Source organism: Fistularia commersonii, chromosome 9 (assembly GCF_037954325.1).
Source record: "Fistularia commersonii isolate RoL2024-O1a breed Wild chromosome 9, RoL_Fcom_v1.0, whole genome shotgun sequence".
NCBI classification, from domain to species: domain Eukaryota; kingdom Metazoa; phylum Chordata; class Actinopteri; order Syngnathiformes; family Fistulariidae; genus Fistularia; species Fistularia commersonii.
The window spans coordinates 3,636,272-3,658,615 of NC_141292.1; the positions used below are offsets into that span (position 1 = coordinate 3,636,272).

Below are 22,344 nucleotides of genomic sequence, written 5' to 3' on the forward strand. Positions count from 1 at the left end.
GGTTATATTCTGTTAATAATGTTTTTCGCAGATATATCAAAGTGACTTATCAATCATTGCAATTTTAATTTAATGACGTGAATTTTCTGGCAAATAAAGTGACGGGATTGGACGAAATCTTTCAATTAAAAAAAAATAGTATACGAAAAAGTGTGTGCACATTATGTATCATATTTCTCAATATAAAAAAAAAAAAAAAATGCTATTCAATATTTACCAATATATTGCCCAGCCCTAGTGTGTAATGTCACTGTTATTTCCCCTGGCAGCTTCTGATTGGTCCCCCCGGCACCCCACAGGCTGACCTGAGGCCCTGCATGTCATTGTGTACCATTAATCTCATAGACACAGGAGGGTGGCCAGTTTCATACGGAGACTGTTCTTATTTATTTCACTGTCTGAACATTTTTAGAAAAAGAGCTGATGGTTAAAGATGAGTGTTAACCTTGTAGCAATGCATTATTTTTGTTAACTCATGTATATAGTTTCACTGCACTTCATTCAAAAAGTCATGTCTTTGTTGATGAAAAGGGAACTACCTGTCAGATGTGTTGACTATATTATTTCTTAGCCGGAATATTTATTTTGTTATTTATTTTGATAGATGGTACCTGAATATGGCAAGTGCCTTTTTTCGAAAGGAAGAGAAATAAGTGTTGCAGGCACAGAGAAATGTTATTTTGGTATGATCCCTCTTTTCTGCCTTAAAAACCAGAGCTCACAAGCCACCAAATCTATGGGAGAAACATTTTAGAGAAAAGGGAAATGTTTGGCTAAAGGTTAGAATTTTAAGTGATGGCAACAATTATGTTTTAGCCGGTATTTCCTAAAATGTAATCACCCTCCTTAGATTGTTTGGCGTAAGACAAATCCATGAAAACATCTTAATTTGCACTTTTTTTTTTTTAAACTACTAAAACATCATATATATCTCTACACAAACCTTTTGTTTTTTTCAAACCGGGACATTTTGTGTGGAGTTAATTTTGTATCTTTTTTTGTAATCAGAATAGTCATTATTAGAAATGCTTTTAGAGTAAAAGTATGTTAAGAGAAATCAAAAAAGCTGTATCAAGTATTTAAATGATTTGGATAGAGGGAACAATGTTTTGTTTTTTAAGTGCAAATTTTTGGACGTGGATCTGAACCAATTACATCGGCTACGGAAATGACTATTGGGTCTTAAACATGGGAATTTGTCTTCAAACAAAGACGTGACGCATTTCTCACACACAAAATTGTTGTTTGTCTTTATACAAATGAAATGACACATTTATAGGTAAGGATATTTGGCAAAATGCAAACATTTTCTAACAGTCACCGTCAACTTACGTGTTGGGTGTTGCGCCGAGTAGCGACGATACGTTTTGGGGGTCCGAGATGCTGAGACATAAGGCTCCGCTCGTCCCTTCGCAGAATCACGCCATCAATAATTTTGATAATTGCTATATTTAATCAAACGCTGTTTTGAGCCGAGCAGCAATGACGCTCTGCTAGCTTTTAGCGACGCTAAGCTGCCAGCTAATCGAGCAAAACGTCGATTAGCCTTGACGATGTATTTACCGAGTTAACGAATGGTAAAAAATCAAGACAAAAAATAAAAACAGCTAGAAATAAAATATTACGAAGGGACAAACTTCTCAGCTAATTCCTGTTTGCAATATATCCGTCTTTTTAATTGCAGTGTTTTATTGGATACTTTTAGCTCTGGGATGAGTTTCAAAATGGCCGACTTGACTGATTCCAGGACGTCGATCCAGAATTTTCTCCATACGCAAATACTTAGCGCGCGGTGTTTTTTGCACAGAACTCTGCGAAGGCTCGGCAGCTGTTTCTCGGCGGTTTCATTTTTTCCCATCAAGAAATAAGACGAATGATATTTTTGACGGTCTGGAATCATGTGTTTTAGCCTGTACACTCCCCCCCCCCCTGGTGTTTCTCTCCATTTTGAAGCCATAGTAGTGACATACTTGTCACGCACGGACAATAACTCCAACTTTACATGATTCCTACTAGCTACTTTGTTAACACTCTTGTCTGCTGCTTGTGTTTTCATCGAACACACACAGACTCAAGTACCTTCAGAGTACTGCATGGGTATTTTGACGGCGGCGTCTCGGCCTCGAGTTCGGGGTCCGGCCCCGGCGAAACCTTTCAAAACAGGGTGCGACTTTGAAAATCTTTAATGTATAGTGTTCAGAATTAATTTCTCACAAAAGAGTCTGCTGTGCACCACAAACACACACGCAGCTTTTTCTACAGGGCATTTTAAAAAAACGAAAATATCAAAACGCAAGAGTCGTTTTTTTTTTTTTTTTTTCTTCCTCCGTACCATGACATGTTCTGCTCACAAATACTGATATATATTAATGTCTTCTTTTTTTTCCTGAATGTGCATTTTTATTCTTTTATGAGACATCCCTCCAGACAATTCAGCTCTAATTAAAAAAAAAAAAAAGTGAGGAAGAGGAGATTCTAACACAGAAGCAGTTGTGTTGTTAGCACTGAATGTAGAAATGAATGGTTTTACAATTTGCATGTCATCGATTTTTCATCGCTGTGTGTGTGATTCGAAACGCGGTCTGAAGTGAGAACGACACGATTCCTCAGTACATGCGGACGTGTGTGTGTGTGTGTTTCTGTCCCCCCCCCTTTTGATGCAAGATTGTGCAATGGCGTTCGGGAATGTCGGTGGGGGAATCAGTGCAGTCACGTGTTTTGCAGGTCGTCCGTGTGCGTATTCATGTTCATTCACATTAACCTTAGAGCTAGAACTGTGTCAACCTGCTCCTGTTTTTGTGTCTCGAGGACCTAAAAGTGATCTCTTGTCGTTCGAGGAGCTGCCCGATTCACCAATAATCTGTCACGTGACGATGGCCGACTTGTCATTAGGATACGAGTTAGGATACATCTTGTACACAGCTGTGCCAACATGAAATCTTCGGACTCGGTAATTGTGATCCCCGTATTTTTTTCTTCCTTTTTTTTAAATTTGGTTTTATTCTTTCTCGCCATATTGTAAATACCAACAACCCAACAATGCAATAAACCCCTTATTGCACTCGAACAGGGAGGCAAGCTACTGCAATGGTCAGGTGATGCTGAATGCAAATGTTTTTGAGTCTTAAATTTGAATTTTACAATGATGAACCCTGTGCAGCTCATCTGAATCAGGTGACGCTTTTCTTCGATTACTTTTACAACTCCTTCTCTCTCGTTTCTTTTACTCCGTGCTGTTTAAAAAAAAAAAAAAAAAGAAAATCATTCTTTTGACATTGTCAGGTTGGGAAAAAAAAGAAAAAAAAATCAAAATTGAAAAAAAAAAGTTGTATCTGTCTCATGCCGATCTCAAAGCTTCAGGCGTTAGCGTTTCAAATGAAGTAAAAACAATTGCAAAAGCAAAATAAATTGAAAAAAAAGAAGAAACTGAAAGCTGTTACTGTAAACACAACATTTTAAAGGATCTGTGTATGTAAAAATAGTATATGTATGTGATTGAAAATAAACAAAATCTTTGATCTTGGATACCTGCATGTCTTGTGTGGTTCCTGCCTTGCACTGCACCTTCACATGTGAGTTGTTTGCTCCTTTTTTCCCAGGATAAACAGTTTTTTCTGCGTTGTATTTGTTTCCCTGAACTACCGTTTTATTCATTGTGACCATAAAGGTTACTCATCAATTTTCCACCAGCATTGATGCTGTTAAACAAAATAAGACAGAAGACAGAATAACATCAGTCTGCCTGGGAAGGATGCAAGCTTTTCTGCAGAATCCCTGCAACATCCTAGATTATATTATTGCATTTTTCCACAAGATTTAAGCAAAACAAATGTAAACGTAGAAGAAATGAAGAATATTCATTTAGAACAGTTATCTTTCACTCAAATCAAGCCTTTCTATGGATTAAATTCAATGATAAAGACTTGTTATTTCGGTTTTGAGTCCAGCTAAAGGCTTAATCTGTATCTCAGCAACCGGTGACGGTCCAAATACTTCGGCCCCGGATTTAAATTTCACAAAATCAAAAAACGTTGACAAATTCGAGATCGAAAAAGCTAAAACTTGAGTCGGAAAGAAAACCCGGCGGATAGGAAAAGAAGTTCATGAACTCAAATGTAATTAGTTTGAGGTGATCTTTGGATGGGATTTGTGTAAACAAGATACAAACACAACAAGACGGAACAGAATGTCACTCTGGACGGGTCAGGGATGGGTTTAGCGGAAACAAAACAAAAACACTTTCCACGCTTTCTTGCTCAAATCTTCATCCGCCTTGTCTCCTCCTCAATTCTAATACCAACATACAACTATCTGACATGACCCAAGGAGATAGGCAGAGCACATATTTGTTGTTAGGAGATACTCATGGTCTGAAGAACAAGGCGGGAATTTTTTCTTGATTTTGTACAAGGAGAAAAATGTGTAAAATAATAAGACAAATTAATGAAGTCTTGTAATGTCGAAATGACTGGTATGTAAACAAAACAGTCTCTTTCCTGACGTTTTTGGGATTGAAAGGCTAAAAATCGGAATAAGAAATAGAAGTATCAGCTTCTACAGTTCCAGGTGTTTCTATTAACAAAGCAATTAAAAATGAACAGCGCAACCAGTATGACTTTCTGTATCCTGTCACAAGATGTGACTCGGAAAATCACGACGCTTGAAATAAATGACTTAGAAACATATGGAAATGCACCTTTATTCATATTCATGTTCTTGTATAGCAGTTCTTTGTATAGTCAGTATTTTGTGGCGAAATATTCCAGTCCCAGTCCTTCTCTCCAGGCCATCTGTTCATAATCTGTACTTTTGTGTAGATTTGCAAATACGCGGTGACACTGTCAGCTTTACTTAAGCCTATTATTTCCCGGTGAATGGTGCAAAATGAGAGGCGTGGGCTCCCCTTGCCCCTTCAATTGATCAGGCACTTTTTTTTTCCTCCCCCAATGGGCACATTCCAGATGTCCTGCAATGACCAGCAGCAGGATTTGAAACGAATCTGGATGAATCCAGAGCGAAGGTAGTCAGCGGCAGGCCAGTGCAGAGACAGGTGCGACTCGAGACTTCTTTTGGCAGAAGTTGAGCCTGGTCTGCAGGGTCTGTACCTGGTAGAGAATCCGCATCGTGCGGACAGACTTGGATTCAAATTAGGGAGTACCTAAACAGTTAAAAACCACATTTACAAGCAGTCATTTCACAGACATTCTCTTGCTGCAAAGTCACCAGGTCATCACGTTGCTATTATGCTCTTTTTCACAGTATGACCATCTAAATGCAACCTGGCTTTGGCCGAGCGTACCCGAAGCTTTGTTGCTCTGTGCAACACGAAAACAGATGACGGTTGTGGATAAATGTGTGTCGGAAGAGTGAAAACTCTTCTCAAAGCCGGTTGTTTTTTTTTGTAACAGGCTCAAGACTTTGAAATGCACTTCTGAAGAGCATTTAGAGAATGACAACAGCTAAATCCCTTAAGGAGTGTGCAATACATCACCTGACTGTTTTTTTTTTTTTTTTTCTTTAAATCAGGGAGTTACGACCCATCGTGCAAGTCCAAAAATGAATATTTACAAAAACTAAATGGCGACAAAACAAAAGAGAATCTTTATCGATATCAATTAGAAAACAAAACACTGAACGTGCCACGGTCATCTCAAAAATGCTTCAAACCACAGTGCAGACTAACAATTACTAATCATGTACAAAATTATTTACAGTACAGACTTTTTTTTTTTTTGGTCATGGAGTAAATGTAACAGCACAGAAGCACAGGCTCACTGACAACACGCTCCGATCTGTAGGTACAGTATGCACGTAGACTGACGGGACATTCAGTACCACCTTGCTGAGACTTAACAAACATGTAAGTGCAAGGACAAATCTTAATATAAAATATCACACATTTATAACTTTTTTTTTTTTGTTTAAATAGCAGATAAACATTTAGGTATGACTTAAATTTCTCTTTAGATAAATAAGACAATGCTTGTTTCCATTTATATACATGAGCATTCAGTATATGGCGTTTTGGTTGGATTGTGAGAATGAAAAAAAAAAAAAAAAAAAAAAAAAAGAGAGGAGTTTGGCATGGGTTTGTTTTTTTCTCTTTAGTTTGTTGTTGACTTTTGCTGGTTTGCTTTTCCTGTCCTACTTGACTGACGTGTATCTCATCCAGGTGAGTACCAGCACAGTTTTAGAAGGGGAGCTGCTTAAATAATACCCTATTTACACATCATCACTCCAGGTGATGTCTTCATTTAACACAGGTGACTCATGTAAGCCCCCCTATTACTTAAATTAAAACCTACAACTGACCTTTGCCATGTCACTCTCCAACTTTCTTCAAACAAACAGCAGCCAAATCCTGTTTGGAGCCCCTCGTAATATTCACATCATGTAATAATACATCCTTTTTCAGTCTGCACAGACATCCTGCCCTTCTTCACTGTATCCAGATGCTGTTGCTGCGGTCCGGCCGGCGGGGGTCGGCGGCGGTTGAGTTGCCCGGTGCGGTGAGGTCGCTGAACGTGGAGAAAAACTGTTCCATCTCTTTCTGCAACATCTGGTTTCGCCTCTCGGCGTCATCTTTGGCACGCTCAGCGTTGCGCAGCTTGATCTCGGCCATGGTGTACTTCTTCCTCTCCTGGTCCAGCTCCTCGTGGAGGCTCACCATCTCAGACTCTAGGTCTAGATTTCGCTGCTCCAAACTGAAGAGGAGGTTAGGACAGGATTAGAGGGGCTCTACGAGCCATACAAGAGGATGCTAAAAGGCGAGGTAATGAGAGAAAAATCGAAGGAATTTTCTATTGTGGCTTTTAACAAAAAAAAAACTTACCAAAGATAAATAAACCTCTTTTGACATTCAGCAATTTATAAATGATCTGAACTCTGAGATGACAAAATGCTTTAATTTAGGTCCTCATGTGATTCCATTACCATGAACTATTGTAAGCTATGAAATTAACTTAAAAGTCAAAATCCAGAGATCTTATTATTTTCAAAATCTGAGTGTCAGACTTATTAACCACACGTCTCGGGACTCTAAATCTAGTTTTCTTTATCAGATTTGACATTGCAGAAAACATATCACTATGTAGTACGCATCGTGTATTTGCGGTCCCTATGTCCTCTATTGTAACTCGCTTTGGATAAAAGCGTCTGCCAAATGCAATGTAATGTAATGTCATGTAGTGATTTTCATTTGTTTCCGTTAAATTTCTCCAATATTTCCTCAAGCTGGATGTCTCACGCAGGAAACCAACCTTTTTATTCTGGCCTCGTACTCCAGCTTCTGCTTGTGCATCTCCTGTTTGAGACTGGCCACTAAGCTGTGCAGGGCGCTGTGGCTGCCGGGTCCATTAGCGACAGAGAATCCGTTACTATTATCACCGCTGTCCCTGCTGCTCCTCCCCGCTCCGTCTCCCCCGGCTTCTCTGCTCCTATTTCTGCCCTCCCCGTCACCGCCTCCATCCGACTGCGGACGCTCGTGATCTTGGGGTTGTCCGTCGAGCTCTTCGAAGTGACCTCCGTAAAAATCCTGCTCGGGGCAGGTGGTGGTGGAGGAGCGGCAGGAAGTGGAGTTGTCGGGGAGGGAGATCTCGCAGGAGGAGGTGGACCAGGTGGCGCTGTCCACGCTCTGCTTGTCCTCGCAGCTGCTGTTCAGACACGTGGTGCTGATCTGGTTGTGCTGCTGCAGGTTCTGGTGGTTCAAATGCACGTTGTCGTACGTAGACAGACGATTCTGATTGGATGTTGGCTCCCCGTTGGGGCACTCGCGTGTTTTATTGTTCTCCCGCAACATGACGCATCCGTTTTGCGGCCAAAGACCGTTGCGGCTGTTGACACTTCCGTCGGTGCCGGAGATGCCCATGCGAACGACGCCGCTCCCGCTCCCTCCGGTGCCGCTTCCGCTCGTCACGCCGCTCGTGCCCATTTTTGTGCCCAAGCCTTTGAGCGTCCCGCTCCGATGTCCCGGCAAACTTCCGACTCCCGTCAAGGTCTGACTCTTCTCTTGGCTGGGGTCGGAGCACGGGGAGGAGGAGCTGAAGGAGCCGTTCGTAACGATCCCGCTGCCTTTGCTGAACGCCGGGTTTTTTTTAACGGTCAGGGGTGGACTGCGAGTTATGTCGAACCGTCCTATCACGCCGTTCCGGGGGCTGAGCGAGCGCGGGGAGCTGCCGTTGTCGTCGTGATGCCGATGCTCGGGGGTTTCCCAAACACACTGCCGTGCCACATGCGTGTTGTTATTTTCGGTATTCTGAGATACTGTAGTGATGGCGGAGGTAGCTGTGGTGGCTTGTCGCCGTGGTAACTCAATGTTGTTGTTGTTGGTGAGCTCCAGGGCAGTGGGGCTGTCCTCATTCTGAGGGAATAGCACGTCGTGTTGGCCAATCAAAACAGCCATGAGCTGCTGTACCAGGACTGTACCTGTAAACAGGAAACCATGCGCATGCTTTATTCCGTACAAGTAGTTTTACATTGCACATTGTATTATCTATTATTTTGCGGCAATATCGACAAAGCTATTCGAGTAACTGTGAGGGCCCTGAGGTCGAGGGTGCATTCATGCCATTTTAAAAGCATTCAAATGTGAAAGGAATTCAACTAAAATGTTATAGTCATCATCATCATCATCTGTTTAATTTCAGTTTCACTCTGAAATAATCTTCATGCTGCTCCAACACAAACCTTCCATAATTGCGACCGGATCCTCAACCTTTGGCCTCAAGATATTTGGCCCAAACACCGTGGCCAAGTTCTGGACGCTCATTTTATTCACTCCTGAATAAGACTGGACCTCATCCAGAAATCTGGGAAAGAGAAAAACACTGTTTCGCTGCTGATAATGTCAAAGCTATGTCAAAATTCTGTCCCCTTTAAGAATGAGTGAATACCTGCAGATGTACTTGAGAAGGTTGTAATTCACTGGAGGTAGACTTTCCACGAGCTTTTTTAACTCCTTCATACCCTGGACAAAATGGGCACTTCACTCCAGAGCAATCACTCCTTCTATCACTCTGCAAGTTACGGCTCATCACACACCCACACTTACCAAAAGGGGCAAGGTGTGAGCAAAATGCTTGCCAAATTGTCTTTCTTACCATTTCATCATCCTTTCCGTGGAGCTTGGTGCAGGCCAGGAACACTTCATACTTGTGGAAGGGGATGACGGGCTCGGGCAGCTCTCTGAGGTACAGCTTCAGTAGCGAAGCTACTGTGTGCACGTCGGTGTTGCTGCAGAGAAACGACGAGGGAGTGTTTATTGTGGCGTCGTGAAGACAAGAATGTTACAGCCTGCTGGGGCTGGACAGGAGGAGGGTGAGGCCGACGCTCCAGAAGTGACAGGAAATGGGGGGCTTTCGTCCATTGCGACGCTTAACTTCCAAACTCTCTAGAACTTTGCACTTCTTCGGTCTTCCCTCAACTTGTTTTCTCCTGTTATAGAAATACCTCTGTACCCCAAAATGGAACAGCTTTCTGAAATTGCGGGAACTTCTTGAAAACGAATGGACCGGAAATTCAATGAACATGCTGGAATGTATTTCAGATGTTTCGTTATATCTTTACCTTGTTGTCTGTAGCTGTTACTGCGGTTCAAGAATCATTTCGCCTCGGAAATTTTACATGTCTGATACTGTCGAAGCTGGTTGCCTATCGATTTTGGCCCGTGTTGCTCACTTCCTATCGCAGCCACATCGGTGTATTGATTTATATCTTTAATATATCTTCTGTGACTTGATGGATTTTGTGTGCTGTGACATTTTACCTTTTCACCGGCGCTTGGGGAGCGGTGCTTGAATAATGGTGCGAGGATGACCCTGACACCCCAGGGAGACACTGACCGTGTCCTGATCTATAAATTACACCTGTGTTATCTCTGCTATAAAATGGCTCCCAGGAAATGGGCCTATTAAAATGTCGGCTAAATCTCGGGTTGTACGTGAGTTATCTGAGTATGCTGTTATTTTCGCTGTTGCTTGTTTTTAAAAGACGTTCGAAGGGAATACATTTATTTGGCCAGGAAAGGAAAATGTAGGAACACTGGGTATAAAGTGGGAGGGAGACACAGGAGTATTGTCATTACTTGATTAAAAATTTGCAATGAGGTGCAGGATTTTAAAGTGAATGAACAGGGTGAAGGACTTTGTAGAGCAGGAGCTGAGCACACTGGGTCAAGGAGCAGGGTAAAGTTGTTTTTATCACCACAACATAAAATGAATTGCATTTAGGCTGAAGTGTCAGCGTGTATCAGAAATGATAGCGGCTGTTCTCAGCGTGATCAATTATTGCGCATTTCCGGGAAGTGAAAGCCGGGGTCTTGACAGTCCTTATTATTTATAGATATTGGAGCAGATGTGGGGATGTCTAATGGAGTGAAGAAGTGAGGGAGGGAGATGAAAAGAGAGCGAAATTGTTCCAATCCATCAGACATATTTATCTGCCATCCCAGGTAATGGAAAAACTATTGTCACGTTATAAAGCAGCGCCCATTCAACAGTCACCGTAGACCAGGCTTGGTTTGTGAGTTTAGATCTAACATCCATATAAACAGATCTCTTTATGTTTCGTTGCACCCAAACACACTTATGAATATTGCTTTCTAAATCCCAATCCTCCAGTGCAAATATAGCTGAGGCCTTACTCTATTAAAGACCGATGAGCATTTTGATTTAACATTTTGACAAGATGGAACTCATCTCATCGAAAATAGTCTTTGCTTATTTTTCTAAGCCGGAGAAGCGGTTCTTGGGGTTCCGGGTCAAAAAGGCTGATCGTGACAATTATACGTCCGATGTGCCGAAAAAGATTCTTACCAGTCAAAGGAGGGTTTTTCTCCACAGTCAAAGGCGTCTTGCAGCTCTTTGACCAGGTTAGCCTGTCCTGGCAGTCTGAAGAGACCCTCCTCCCGAAGACCCCACTGCCGAATAAAATCCACACATTGCTCTACAAGCATGGGAGCAAGTTTGTTCCCGAAGCGACGCTCATACCGCACAGTTTCCTCCAACTTCTGTCCAAAGATCCCTGCAACACAGGACACCACGCTTATTGGTTTTCAGTTGTGGCAGTAAATAAAATTTCTCGCGGGATACCTACCTCTGCTTTCCAGGTCATAGTCTCCAAAGTTTCCAGTAAATCAGAACCAAGACATTCCAAATATTAAACCATCCTTCACTGAAGAGATTACCTGCACCTTTCTTGAGCTAGTTTAGTCACCATTTGAAAGAGCAAACGCATTATTTAGCCAAGTTAGTGTAGTTGTGTTCATTTCTTGAAGGGTTGGCTGAAAAAATCCTTCAGAGGTAATTTACAACAGGTGGGAAATACAGGCAGCAAGCTGTGACTTCATCTACAAGAAGCCCAACTGAGAGCCCGGTTTAATAGCTGATATGCGATATAGTGAATAAAGCTTTTATCTTTTGAAATATATCACACTCCTGCACTTACAGGGGCATTTTTCAAAGCCTTACTAAAACATTAGCATACCATCTACAGCTTAACAGACATCAAAGAGGGGTGTTTAACGGTTGGAAAAAGATTTATGATAAGGCCGGCCAGATAGTCCAAACTAAAAAATTTATATGTATATACACCCACAAAGCCTTGGTCTGATCATCAGATCTCTAACTTCCTGAGCACCTCTTGCCCTTAAAATGAAAAGAAAAGAAAAAAAAAAAAGATTTACATTTGCAGCTGTTTCATGTGGATGCAACACAAGAGAGGATTAAAGCAGCCTTCCTGAGAGATTTGGATCTGCATACTTTTCCGGTTTCCAAATACAGACGGAGGCTATTGACACACGTTTAAACGTGGTGTGACTGAACCACACTAGGATTATTATGCATTTTGACAGCAGACAAAAGCTTCAAAACCACTAATGAATACTTATTAGAGCGCTTGCACCTTTATTTCATATAATTTGGACTTTTATTGACATGTCACATCACACAGAAATCTGATGAATGTCAGCTCATTTCCTTTTTATCGACCCAGAACGACAGCATATTGACCGGGGGATGAGTACATGTGAATGCTGGCCCATGTGAAAACTGATTTTATTATTACGGTGTCAGGGCATACTTATGGCATACTCACCGATCTTGACACCAACACAGTTAGCGAGTTTTCGTAAGAAGCGCCAGTTGATAAACACGTGGTAAGATGTCACAGTGGATGTAAAGTTGCTGCATCCAAACATTTTTTGCAAAAATAGTCCATACATTTAAGACATCAAATGAAAAAAATGGCGGCAAATAAACATGCAAAATATGTTCAAAGTATAAGACAGCAAAATTGATTCATTGAAAAAGATCTCTGTAAATAATCTGTCCTTAACAGCAAAGCCTTGCCTTTCTCCTCTGGTAGAGCTGCTTCTGTCTTTACAAAATTCCAAAGTAGACACACAAGAAGCAACGGGTCAAAATTTCCAAGAAATATTTGATGATCCACTGTCCAAATCTTTAACTGATTTAAGAAAAAAATGCAGATAAATCAGGCTCCGCTGGAGTAAATAGTGTCAACTATTGTTTTGCAAGGAGCAAAAATCTAAATGAAAAATGGCTGAGTGAAAATGAGGTCATGGCTCCAGACGTTCTGGTCATGAGGCTAGGAATGTTTTCACTGCTCACATGTTACTATGTGTGTGTGAGCCAGCTTATGAAAATATATATGTTTGCTGTTGGAGTGGGTCAAACCACAGTGATGACACACGCGCACACACACACACACACACCTGGGGCTATATGTTGAAAATAAAACGAACAAACACATGCACACTTTTAGATCTATTCAAAATAAAAATAAAAGCTACTGATTTTTACTGTTTTGGTTTTTATCTTGAGTAGCAATCCGGGCAAAAATAGGTTTCCTGCAGATTTTAGTAATTTTAGGATATTTCCTGCTAATGAAAAATTAATTGCAAAAAAAATAAAAAATCTTGGAAAGTTTTAAGGTTTCATTTTTCATCTTTGTATTAATGAAATACATGACAACCAATCATTCAAAATTTAAAAATAACACTACCATTAACCAAGGTAGCCCCCAAAGTGGAGTCTTGTGTTGAACACAATCCTCCATTTGAAAAATGGAGTTTGAAACTTTCTCCAAACACCAAATTCACCGTTTCTCATTTTGAATTATATTCCCTTTCAATGTTTCTGACAAGACCGAGTGTGGAAATGTGATGACAGCTATATATAGCAAGAAAGCCCACATCAGGTCAGGTTGGGGTCATGGATGAGTCAAAACAGCAGGCTTTACAGGAGGAGACAGGTGTTCATGTTGTATAGCCGTGAGGATTTCACAACTCTTCACTATTTCTTATTGAAAACACTGCATCTGTAAAGCCGTCCAGACGTAAAGCACTAAACCACTAAACATCTTTTTCAGGGGAACTTTCTTGAATATTTGAGACATCTATTTCAGATCGCGTTGTCGTCATCACAGTTTGTTGTTTTCAATTTGACTTCAGTCTGTTTTGTGTTTAGCTGTAAACACTATACATACAGCATTGACACCCCATTGCCCATTTGGTTTGTTTAGAAAAGTGAATTTGGTTGTTTGCTTTGCAAATTTCTCATAAATGATCACTTTTTTTTGGACGACATGCTGAATGATGAGTCAACATGACTGGATGGCAAAGGCAACAATTTCATCTGCGAAGCTAAGTAGTGGGAGGAAGATGTCTAATTCCCAAATGTAAACACAGAGAGGAGCATCATTCTCATTTGCCTCTGAAAATCGAGAGCTAATTTCTCACAACACCCGTGTGTTTCTTGTACAAATTATTCAGTTTATGAATCAATCAATTGATTAAATTGATTATTCTCAACATGTTGAGATAATCATGTGTTCACAGACAACATCAGCATGTAACCCTCCCTCTCCCCAGACTGTATTTCATTAATTTATTTGGAAGATATGTTAAAAAAATGCTCAGAAAGAAAGTCAGCTTGTACTTGTTAAAACTAATCAGGCCATAACAGTGGACTGCATCAAAATTAAACGCATAAAACACAGTGCAAGAGATGGTTATGTGAGTTCGTGTTTCTCAAACACTTGGCATCTCAGCATCTCTAACTTTCCTGAGGTGAAGAAGATTTCAAAACTTTTAGGTTCTTTTCAACCTATTTAAGGTGACGGGTAAATTCTGTGAGCTCTGACCCCTGACTGAGGGCAGATAAACACTCCAATTAAACCTGAATTCTAAAGTGGTGGCAGAAATACATTCTGAATAGTTTCAGGAGCCACATTTAAACAGGGAATGCCAGAAATATAATTGTGTGAACTTGATGTGACGGACTACGTTAAAAATAAATAAGTAAATAAATAAATTGTGGTCGAAATACACTGAAGGAACGTGTCTCACTGGTTGGTCAGAGGAACACACGACTATCTGGATTTCTGCCATCACTCAATCCCACCACAGCTATTTGAGAGAAAAAGTGTGGAATTCACAAGAGAGTGTATATTACACGGCTACTGAGACGAAGCAGATAAGCGTATGTCGTAGAGTGATTTGATGCAAAGTTTAACATACTCATTCACACTGCCTGTAAGTAAGAAGCAAAAACATCTGTGACAACTTGAAGTGAAAAGTAAACTCCTTTTGAAATTACAAATAAACTGGTAATTACCATGAAACAAATCTCCAAAGATCCAGAGGGAGAGGCCACTGCAGCACATTGCGTTTGATTTCAGACTCGGCCGTCCGGCTCTTAGATTAGTCTGGCCAGTGATTAATTCGACATTAGAGCAGACGATCGGAGCAGGATGACAGCAAACCCTGAGAGGCTCCAGGCTCTTCGGTGGGCCAAACCCAGGGAGCTCCCTGTCTGTCTGTCACTCTCTGACCAGGATCCAGAATATTTAGTTCCACTGTCCAGCCAATCGGGGCTCAGTTAGTCTCTGCTGCTACTGCAAAATGTGAAGCCCGGATTTTATCTGTGTTCTCTGCTTATATATGTGTGTGTGTGTGTGTGAGGGGACAGAGAAAGCATGGAGCCACCTTTCTCGTGGCATCTTTGACAAATGGCTCGTCCTTTTGAAGAGCAGTCAACTGCAATAGACATCAAACTCCCTGCACTGAAAACAGAGGGGCCAGCTAAGCCTCCTCTATTCACGGTGTCACCGAGAGCAGCCCGGACTGCCTGTCCAGTTACAAATGCCGCACTTGTGCCCCGTTCATACGCAATGTAGGCCAACGACTGCCGGTACAGTCAGTAACAAGCCACAGCAGCAGGGAAGACCCTCGGAAATCGGTGCAAGCACAGCCAGTAATTTCTTAAACAAACTTGTGTCCTTTGAAAGTGCAGACGCCGTGGCACAGTAATTAAAACTGCGGTAGATTGTATGCGGGGGCTTTCTTTGTACTCCAAACAAGAAAGATGCAGATTAATACCACTAATGCTGTTTCACTGTTGTCATCGTGGCAAAGCCACACTTGGAATCCATCACAACTGACAAGTGTAACGGTATGGGAAAGAAACTGTTTGGAAATCCTTTGAATGTACTTGTCAGCAAATTGAATAAACCCATCTGTAAACCTCTTAATAGGAAAAACATGGATAGTCATCATATTTCATATTTGCAGTCCTATGTATATCAGTACATGGTTCCCATTTACCATTTTTAAAGTTTACAAAATAAACAAACATTTTTCTCTTGAAGCTTAACAACACACCCATCTAATATGAGCAATCATTCGCTGAATGTAAACCCCATGATATGATACAACTGAATGGTACTTTCCGCTGTAAACTTTTGTCTTCACAGTCTCATTTCCAAAATATATTTTCACCGTTTAGCATATTTTATCTGCAACCCTGTCGTGTTTTACACACTACACTTGTGTATATCATTTGTTTTATGTTCTCATGAATCTGTGATGCAATCTTCCGGTGCCGGATACCTTTTCCTGTGTGTTGAACCAAATGCACTCCAGGCAAAGATCAAACAGAATACCTCAACAATACACTTACAAATCACTTACACACTCAGGCTCTTCCCCTGTGGTTAAGCAATTCATGGAAATACATTTACATCAATAAATTATAGGGTTCTCAGTCATGGGGTTTCATATACTGACCTCCGCCAAAAGGTGCCCAGATGACCCTGCGGATGGTCTTAACCCAGTCCTCCATGTCATTCTGGGTACTGGCCATAAGAAGGTAGGTTTCATGGTTGGCTGTCATCCGCTCTCTGTCTCCCCCTGTTCACAGAGAGTGAAACAGAAGGTTAACATTGCATTTTATTAGTCACAAAAATCAACTAGGAATTAACAAATGCGTGAACATTGCTTTGCAAAATTTAAAATGTCATTGGATAATGCGGGGATACAGAGAATAGGGTTTGATGGAGGAGGCTGATTTGTTGTGGCGGCCCCTGAAGGGAAAAGACGTAAGGAAAAGAAAAAGAACATTGGATAATGCAGTGCCTTGTCAGATAACATTCAGTTATCTCCTATGAAATTCGGCTCTTTTGGAAGCCACTGTTTACCTCAACCAGTCATACAACCAGAAAAATGTTTATATTACAGGTCAGCAGTGTATATGCTATTAGACACGACTCTACTGGTGGCTAGGGGTTCCATACAGCGCTGCAAAATCAAACCAGAAAAGATGCCTTTCAGACACTCAATCTGAATGAAACAATTGCACAAATAAAAGTTCAACATTCACTGGTAAAATACAGCTTTAGAGGAGTACACAGACTAAACATGTCACAGCATTACAACAAGGATGCAGCTGTAGATGCATTATTGATGCAAGTGACTGTGTTTGCTGACCTTTAGAGCTGCCCACATCAGGCTGTTTTAGGGAAACTTTTGCAAGAGAAACAAGTTACTACGGGAGTTATTGTTTATCAAGAACTAGACAACCACAACAAGGAACTAGAAACCAGGGCAGGAAGTTTACAGGATTGAGCAGTTCCTCCTCCAGGATATGTGCCTGATTCACTCAATTTCACAGACAAGGGATGAGCAGCAAAAGGGATATAACAGCCGGAGCCAACTCACAGGCTAGACACAACACAGTTAGGAGATTTTGAATGATAGACATATCAACTTTGACCAAAGTCAAAATCGAATGATCCAAAGATTGACTCGTAATCTACCAAGTATCAATGCAGTTCTGGTTTGAAATACATCCGGCAGATTGTTACGAACTAAGACCATTAGTACCCAGGCAATTGGTTAGTAGCTAATAGTTCACACTATGAATTCTGTCCATTCAAGATAAATAGAAGTTTGTTTTTTAAAATAGCACTGATAGCCCTCAGCCGTCGTGAAGGTGATGGCTGATTGTTTTCTGGGTCGATCAGTTTGGAGTAAAAACCTGGACACAGAGATTGATGCTCTCTGTCAGACTTTATGAGATCTCATTAGCAGGCAGCAGATGCCAGTGTTTGCCTGTGTGGCATCCAACACGTCCACAATGTTTCCTCCCTTCACAACACACAATGTTGGCCCCAAATGGCATTGCTCCCATTTAACATGCTTTCTCTGAAAGAGAACTCATAAAGAAGCTGTTTTTTTTTTTAGCTTCGTGGTCCTATTTTCTTTAAATATCACACACACAATGTGCACGCTGCAGGATCAGTCTACACATCTGATGGTATAGTTAAAAAGTAACACACCGTTGTATTTCCAAAATGCAGCAGTATCTTGACACGGTCTTACCTACTAGTAGTTATAAACGTATTTTTTCCAATTTATTTTTTGAAAACTCTTGCATATTTTTTCTCCGTTGATCTTCCAGACGAGATTGAACAGACTTGATCTCGACGTTGCCTTTTAAACTGTGCGCTGTCCCCCTCTTGGTGAAAATACAACAAATGAAATACAGAGCAATTTCACGATTCACGAGTCTGATCCCACTCTTGAATATTCATTAAAGAGCTTAACCAAGCTTAGCTTAAAGATCTTTTTTTTTTTTTTTTTACCGATATATGACATTAACAACAGCAGCTTTTAGCTTTGCCAGCCACAACAGTACACGTTGCTAAAATTAAGCTAACTACACAACAACTTTTATAGCTAAAACAAATGAATTGCCACAAATGGATCAACCACACCCCCGGGCACAAACCAACCCCAACCGTGTCATTTTTTATATCGCAACCTCGATTTCAAATTAACAGACTAACCCCTTTTCCAACCTTTATTTTCTTTAATAAACCGAGTTTGTGTGACGTTATCTATCAAACGCTTCGAAACCGTGCGGAGCGACGGAGCCGAGAACTCACCGGTAGACGCGCGTCTCTTCGCCGGTGCCAACGGTCCATCATGGCAGCGGAACCGGCTGTTGTTTCACGGTAAATAAATAAAAACACGATGATAATAATAATAATAAAAAGATTCCCATCCAGACTTTCCGTTCAAAACAAGCTGCGTCCTAAAGGGACTCCGATAAGCGGCGGAATTCGTCCAAGGTGCGGAGGGGAGGAGGACGGGGGGAGGGGGATGGGTCCACACTTGGAGGGGATCACATCTGCTATTCCAAATGTGACCAAAGAGTAAAACCAGTTTAAATTAGATTTTAATTTTTAAAAACAAATGGTGTTAAAAATATAATATAGATGAAATAATATTCGTCAAAACTATAGTCACTAAACTATCCAATTTAAATCCTCGTTGCATATTGTCCCATTGCCTAGCTAATATGGCGTTATAGGTCAGATTAGCATGGATAATCGGGAGTGGAGATAAATAGTCCTACTTCCTTTGGTAAATGTACCTTTTATGCCATTATAGGCAGGAAAACTTAGTCACTTAATCACAATGCGAACGGTCACGCTTCACATTTTGCTCTCCATTATGGCAAAATACCGGACAGGTTAGGGCAAGATGACAGTACCAACATTGAAAACCTAAACAAACAATTGAGCATATTAGCATAAGGCTTCAGGAGTTACATTATCATATCATTAGGGAAAATTAAAAGTTTCAAACAAAATGACCATCTGCTCTGTGATTTTCATATTTTAACTTTAACCACTTTGTCCTTTTTCTTCTTTTTTTTTTGTTATTCTTAAAAATCTGAGATTTGTTTACATGTATACGTTTGTAACGTGCCCTTGAGTGTCGAGTGAACCTTAAATAAAGCATAGCATGATTACTTTTGTTATCGAGATTGAAATAGAATAAAGAAAAAACGATGAGGAAAATACTTTCTTGTTAAAACGCACATTTTTTTTCAGTTTCAAGTGACTAAAAATTGGAAATGTGTGTTCCCTCACATGTTGCAAGATGATACTCTTCAATATTCACAGACTCTGTCATTTGCTTTGCAAAGTAAAGGCTAACAATTCATCTGAGGAAATGACAAACATAAATAAATGCCATGAAATGCTTGTTCTGCTGTTCATTAGGTTTCATGGGACTGTTGTTGGAAACAGACTCATTTGATGGTCAGACTCCACATTGGCATCAATGTCAGACATCCCCACCCAGCCACCACCATGTTCATGAGGACTGTCATGCAAAGTAATTGGGATTCCCGGTATTCCTGTAACTGCTGCTGTCCTCGGTTAAAATCAGTTTGCCTCACTGTGGAAACTCTATTTCAGTTATTTGCATGAAAATAGTGTATTTTCCTGTGGTGCTGTCGAACAAGCGTGCAACTGGATTATACAGCATACCATGGCTATGACCGCACACTGCTGTTCCTGCTTTCATTTCCTGTGGATGCTCAGGCTCAGGTTCCACACTGTCTGAGTTAGACAATTGCTTTAGAAATAAAATTATCTATCCTGGACATGAGTTCAACAAACAAAATATTATAGGGATAGGGATAGGATAGAACTTTATTGATCCCTTGGGAGACTCCCTTAGGGAAAAAAAAAAAAACTAATATAAAAGTATGAAAGCTGTTCCTATAAATGAGAACTATATTGCTCATTACTTGCCTCCTTATCTGGTTTTGTTTTCTGATTGCTTGCTTATGTTCCTGTTTCAAAAGAATTTTTTTAATCTGAGCGTTTGTTTTATTTTTGCCCTGTGATCACTGCGGCATTTTAAGAAATGTGCCGGAAGAACTGTTTCCACTTGTTTGGCCACTGGGTTTCTGTATAATGTTACTTGAAGATAAGAAATGTCGGTGAAGTGAAAGAATGCATTTGCATATTCAAAACGCCTGAAACACATGACCTAAATAATTAATCATTGAACGAAACAACAACAAAATAATATTGTTTAAAGTCGGTGAAAAACCATCACTATTTCCTTTGGTTCCTTGAAGAAAGAATCCACACCCAGCATAGTTCCCTCTGGTGCCTGTTTTAAGCCAGACATAATACGCTTTCACTGCGACAAATATTTGGATACCTGTGTTTGGTACAGATACGCAGCATCCAGAGATTGGCCAGCATTGTCTCCTGACCTCAGATGGAGGCCAAGCATTGATTCGAGTAAAACCAACATCAGATGAAACCAGAGCGGCATCCTTTGTAAGAGCGAACATTTACCCCTTGGTCTTTTACACACTTTAATGTTGATAAGGAAAATTTTAATACAGTTTTGCTACCTCTGGGTGAATTCTTTGTGTACGGCAAGCAAAGAAATGACTTTCGATTCTCGTCGGACGATTGAACGAACCGCACTCACGTATTATTCTTCACCAGCTCAACTGGCTTATCAGTGACTGGCACTGTTTCTGAAAAAAAAAAAAAAAAACCTCTTAAATGAGACCAATCCTAGCAGGAGTTCACCACCAGAGACGGTTGACAATTTTCACTTGTACAACAATGTTACCTGAAGAGACAACCGTGTCAGCTGTCACAATTCCCCTAATTCACCATGCTGCGGCACACTGCTCCAAACTTTTATAAACTCGGCGGTGAATGGTTGTCAGCTTCAGAGGCGTGCAAACTTCTTCTCCGGAGGACAGCTTACATTGAAGAGAGCAGACCGATCAAGATTCCTTTTTTCACACTTGGAAAAGTTGGAACTTAAAAGAAAAAGTTCAGAAAATGATATACAGTAACTTTTAAATAGTACTTCCACTAACAACATGCTCTTCTAAAAACATCCAAAAGAGGGACATGTTAAGTTCTTCTCTGTCCTGAAGATCAGGCAGAAATCATAGGTTATAATTAACCTAAAATTGTTGAGTTAAACTTAGGAGAGACAGAAGATTGTCCTGCCGTCGTGGCAAACGCATGACAAACAGAACAATCTGCCCATCCCATCTTCATTACAAACAGTCTGTTGCAGTAGTTAATGCTCAATGGAATACTGGAATCTGCTGAGGAAGACCAGACTAAGATTCAAATTCAATCCCAATACACTCTGATGATGACCTGGCTGTGTGGCAAAATAGCTGAAGCGTCATCAAGCATCGTAAAAGTCGGTATTCGAAAGCGACCGGGGGTGAGGGAATACAACAAATGAAGAGTCGTCCGTTATTGTGCCCTGTCATAACAAAACCATAAAACGATATGCCTCTGCAAATTTAATAGCCTCATAAAATCAATAGTTGTCCTAAAATATAATGTGTGATTAAGACATATATGACTCAAGTCACAAACAACCTTGAAGAAAGCCATTTTAATCATGCTTATCACTGATTTGCTGAGGATAAAATCTTTTGACTTGCAGGCATTATAACAATGTGATCCTGCAAACCAACAATACATTACCTGAGAATTATCACACCTCTACTCACAATTAACCCTTCCCCGGAAGAAAAAACTCACCAGCTGCTCATAAAAACTGGCTTTTGTTTCTGCTGGCTTGCATGCAGGCACACTGAGAGTTCCAAACTCGATTAAAAAATGATATGAACTTGACTTATGGAAGTAGCAAATACATTTTTGACTCTTAATAAAGAATCAGAGAAAGGATAAAGAAACTTAAAAGGAGACACCGGAGACAGTAAACCATCTCATCTACGGGAAAAGAGTTGCCTATTCTTTGCAAGTTTATAAATCCAGTATACCCTTGCAAATTTCAATGTGGTTAACCTGCACCTGTGTAACTTTAAATTGGACCGTACATTAAAAACTCATGTATCCCACGCCATTACACAAAGCCCATTACAAAAATTGTGTATTCTCATGTAACCCATGGTGCTGAATCATAATTGATTGTCTGTTTCCGTTATTTTAAGCGACTGTCTCTGAGTCGGGGCATACCTCATCACAGCTGGGCTGACTACAAACAACTGTTCCTTCCAGTTGCGACCAAAGACCTTAATAAGTGGCCGGGCCCAGCTGCAGAACAGTCTTTAACTAATAGCTCCAAACAGGTGGGAGACAACAAAGGATCTCTCTGTGCTGTAATTGCTCACAAATACCTGGATCCCTGATATCCTTCGCTCAGATCTCTGCCTCAGTAAGCGTGTCCTGTAA

The 22,344-nt window shown here is 40.7% G+C and overlaps 1 protein-coding gene across 4 annotated transcripts in view; it reads right to left on the reverse strand.

The window, feature by feature from the left end:
• Positions 1-6,045: 6,045 nt before the first annotated feature.
• arhgap24 (Rho GTPase activating protein 24) overlaps positions 6,046-22,344 on the reverse strand; it is a 76,324-nt gene continuing 60,025 nt past the window's right edge. For 3 of the 4 annotated variants that reach the window (XM_086151985.1, XM_086151986.1, XM_086151987.1), the window contains 7 exons: positions 16,082-16,204; positions 10,812-11,019; positions 9,099-9,231; positions 8,892-8,965; positions 8,686-8,807; positions 7,260-8,424; positions 6,046-6,704 (listed from right to left, as the gene is read on the reverse strand). In XM_086151985.1, coding sequence (XP_086008111.1) covers positions 6,440-6,704; positions 7,260-8,424; positions 8,686-8,807; positions 8,892-8,965; positions 9,099-9,231; positions 10,812-11,019; positions 16,082-16,204 — 2,090 coding nt within the window. In that variant the 3' untranslated portion in view covers positions 6,046-6,439. Of the gene's footprint in view, positions 6,705-7,259; positions 8,425-8,685; positions 8,808-8,891; positions 8,966-9,098; positions 9,232-10,811; positions 11,020-16,081; positions 16,205-18,240; positions 18,378-22,344 lie in introns of those variants that run through there. The other variant, XM_086151988.1, reaches the window with a different exon arrangement.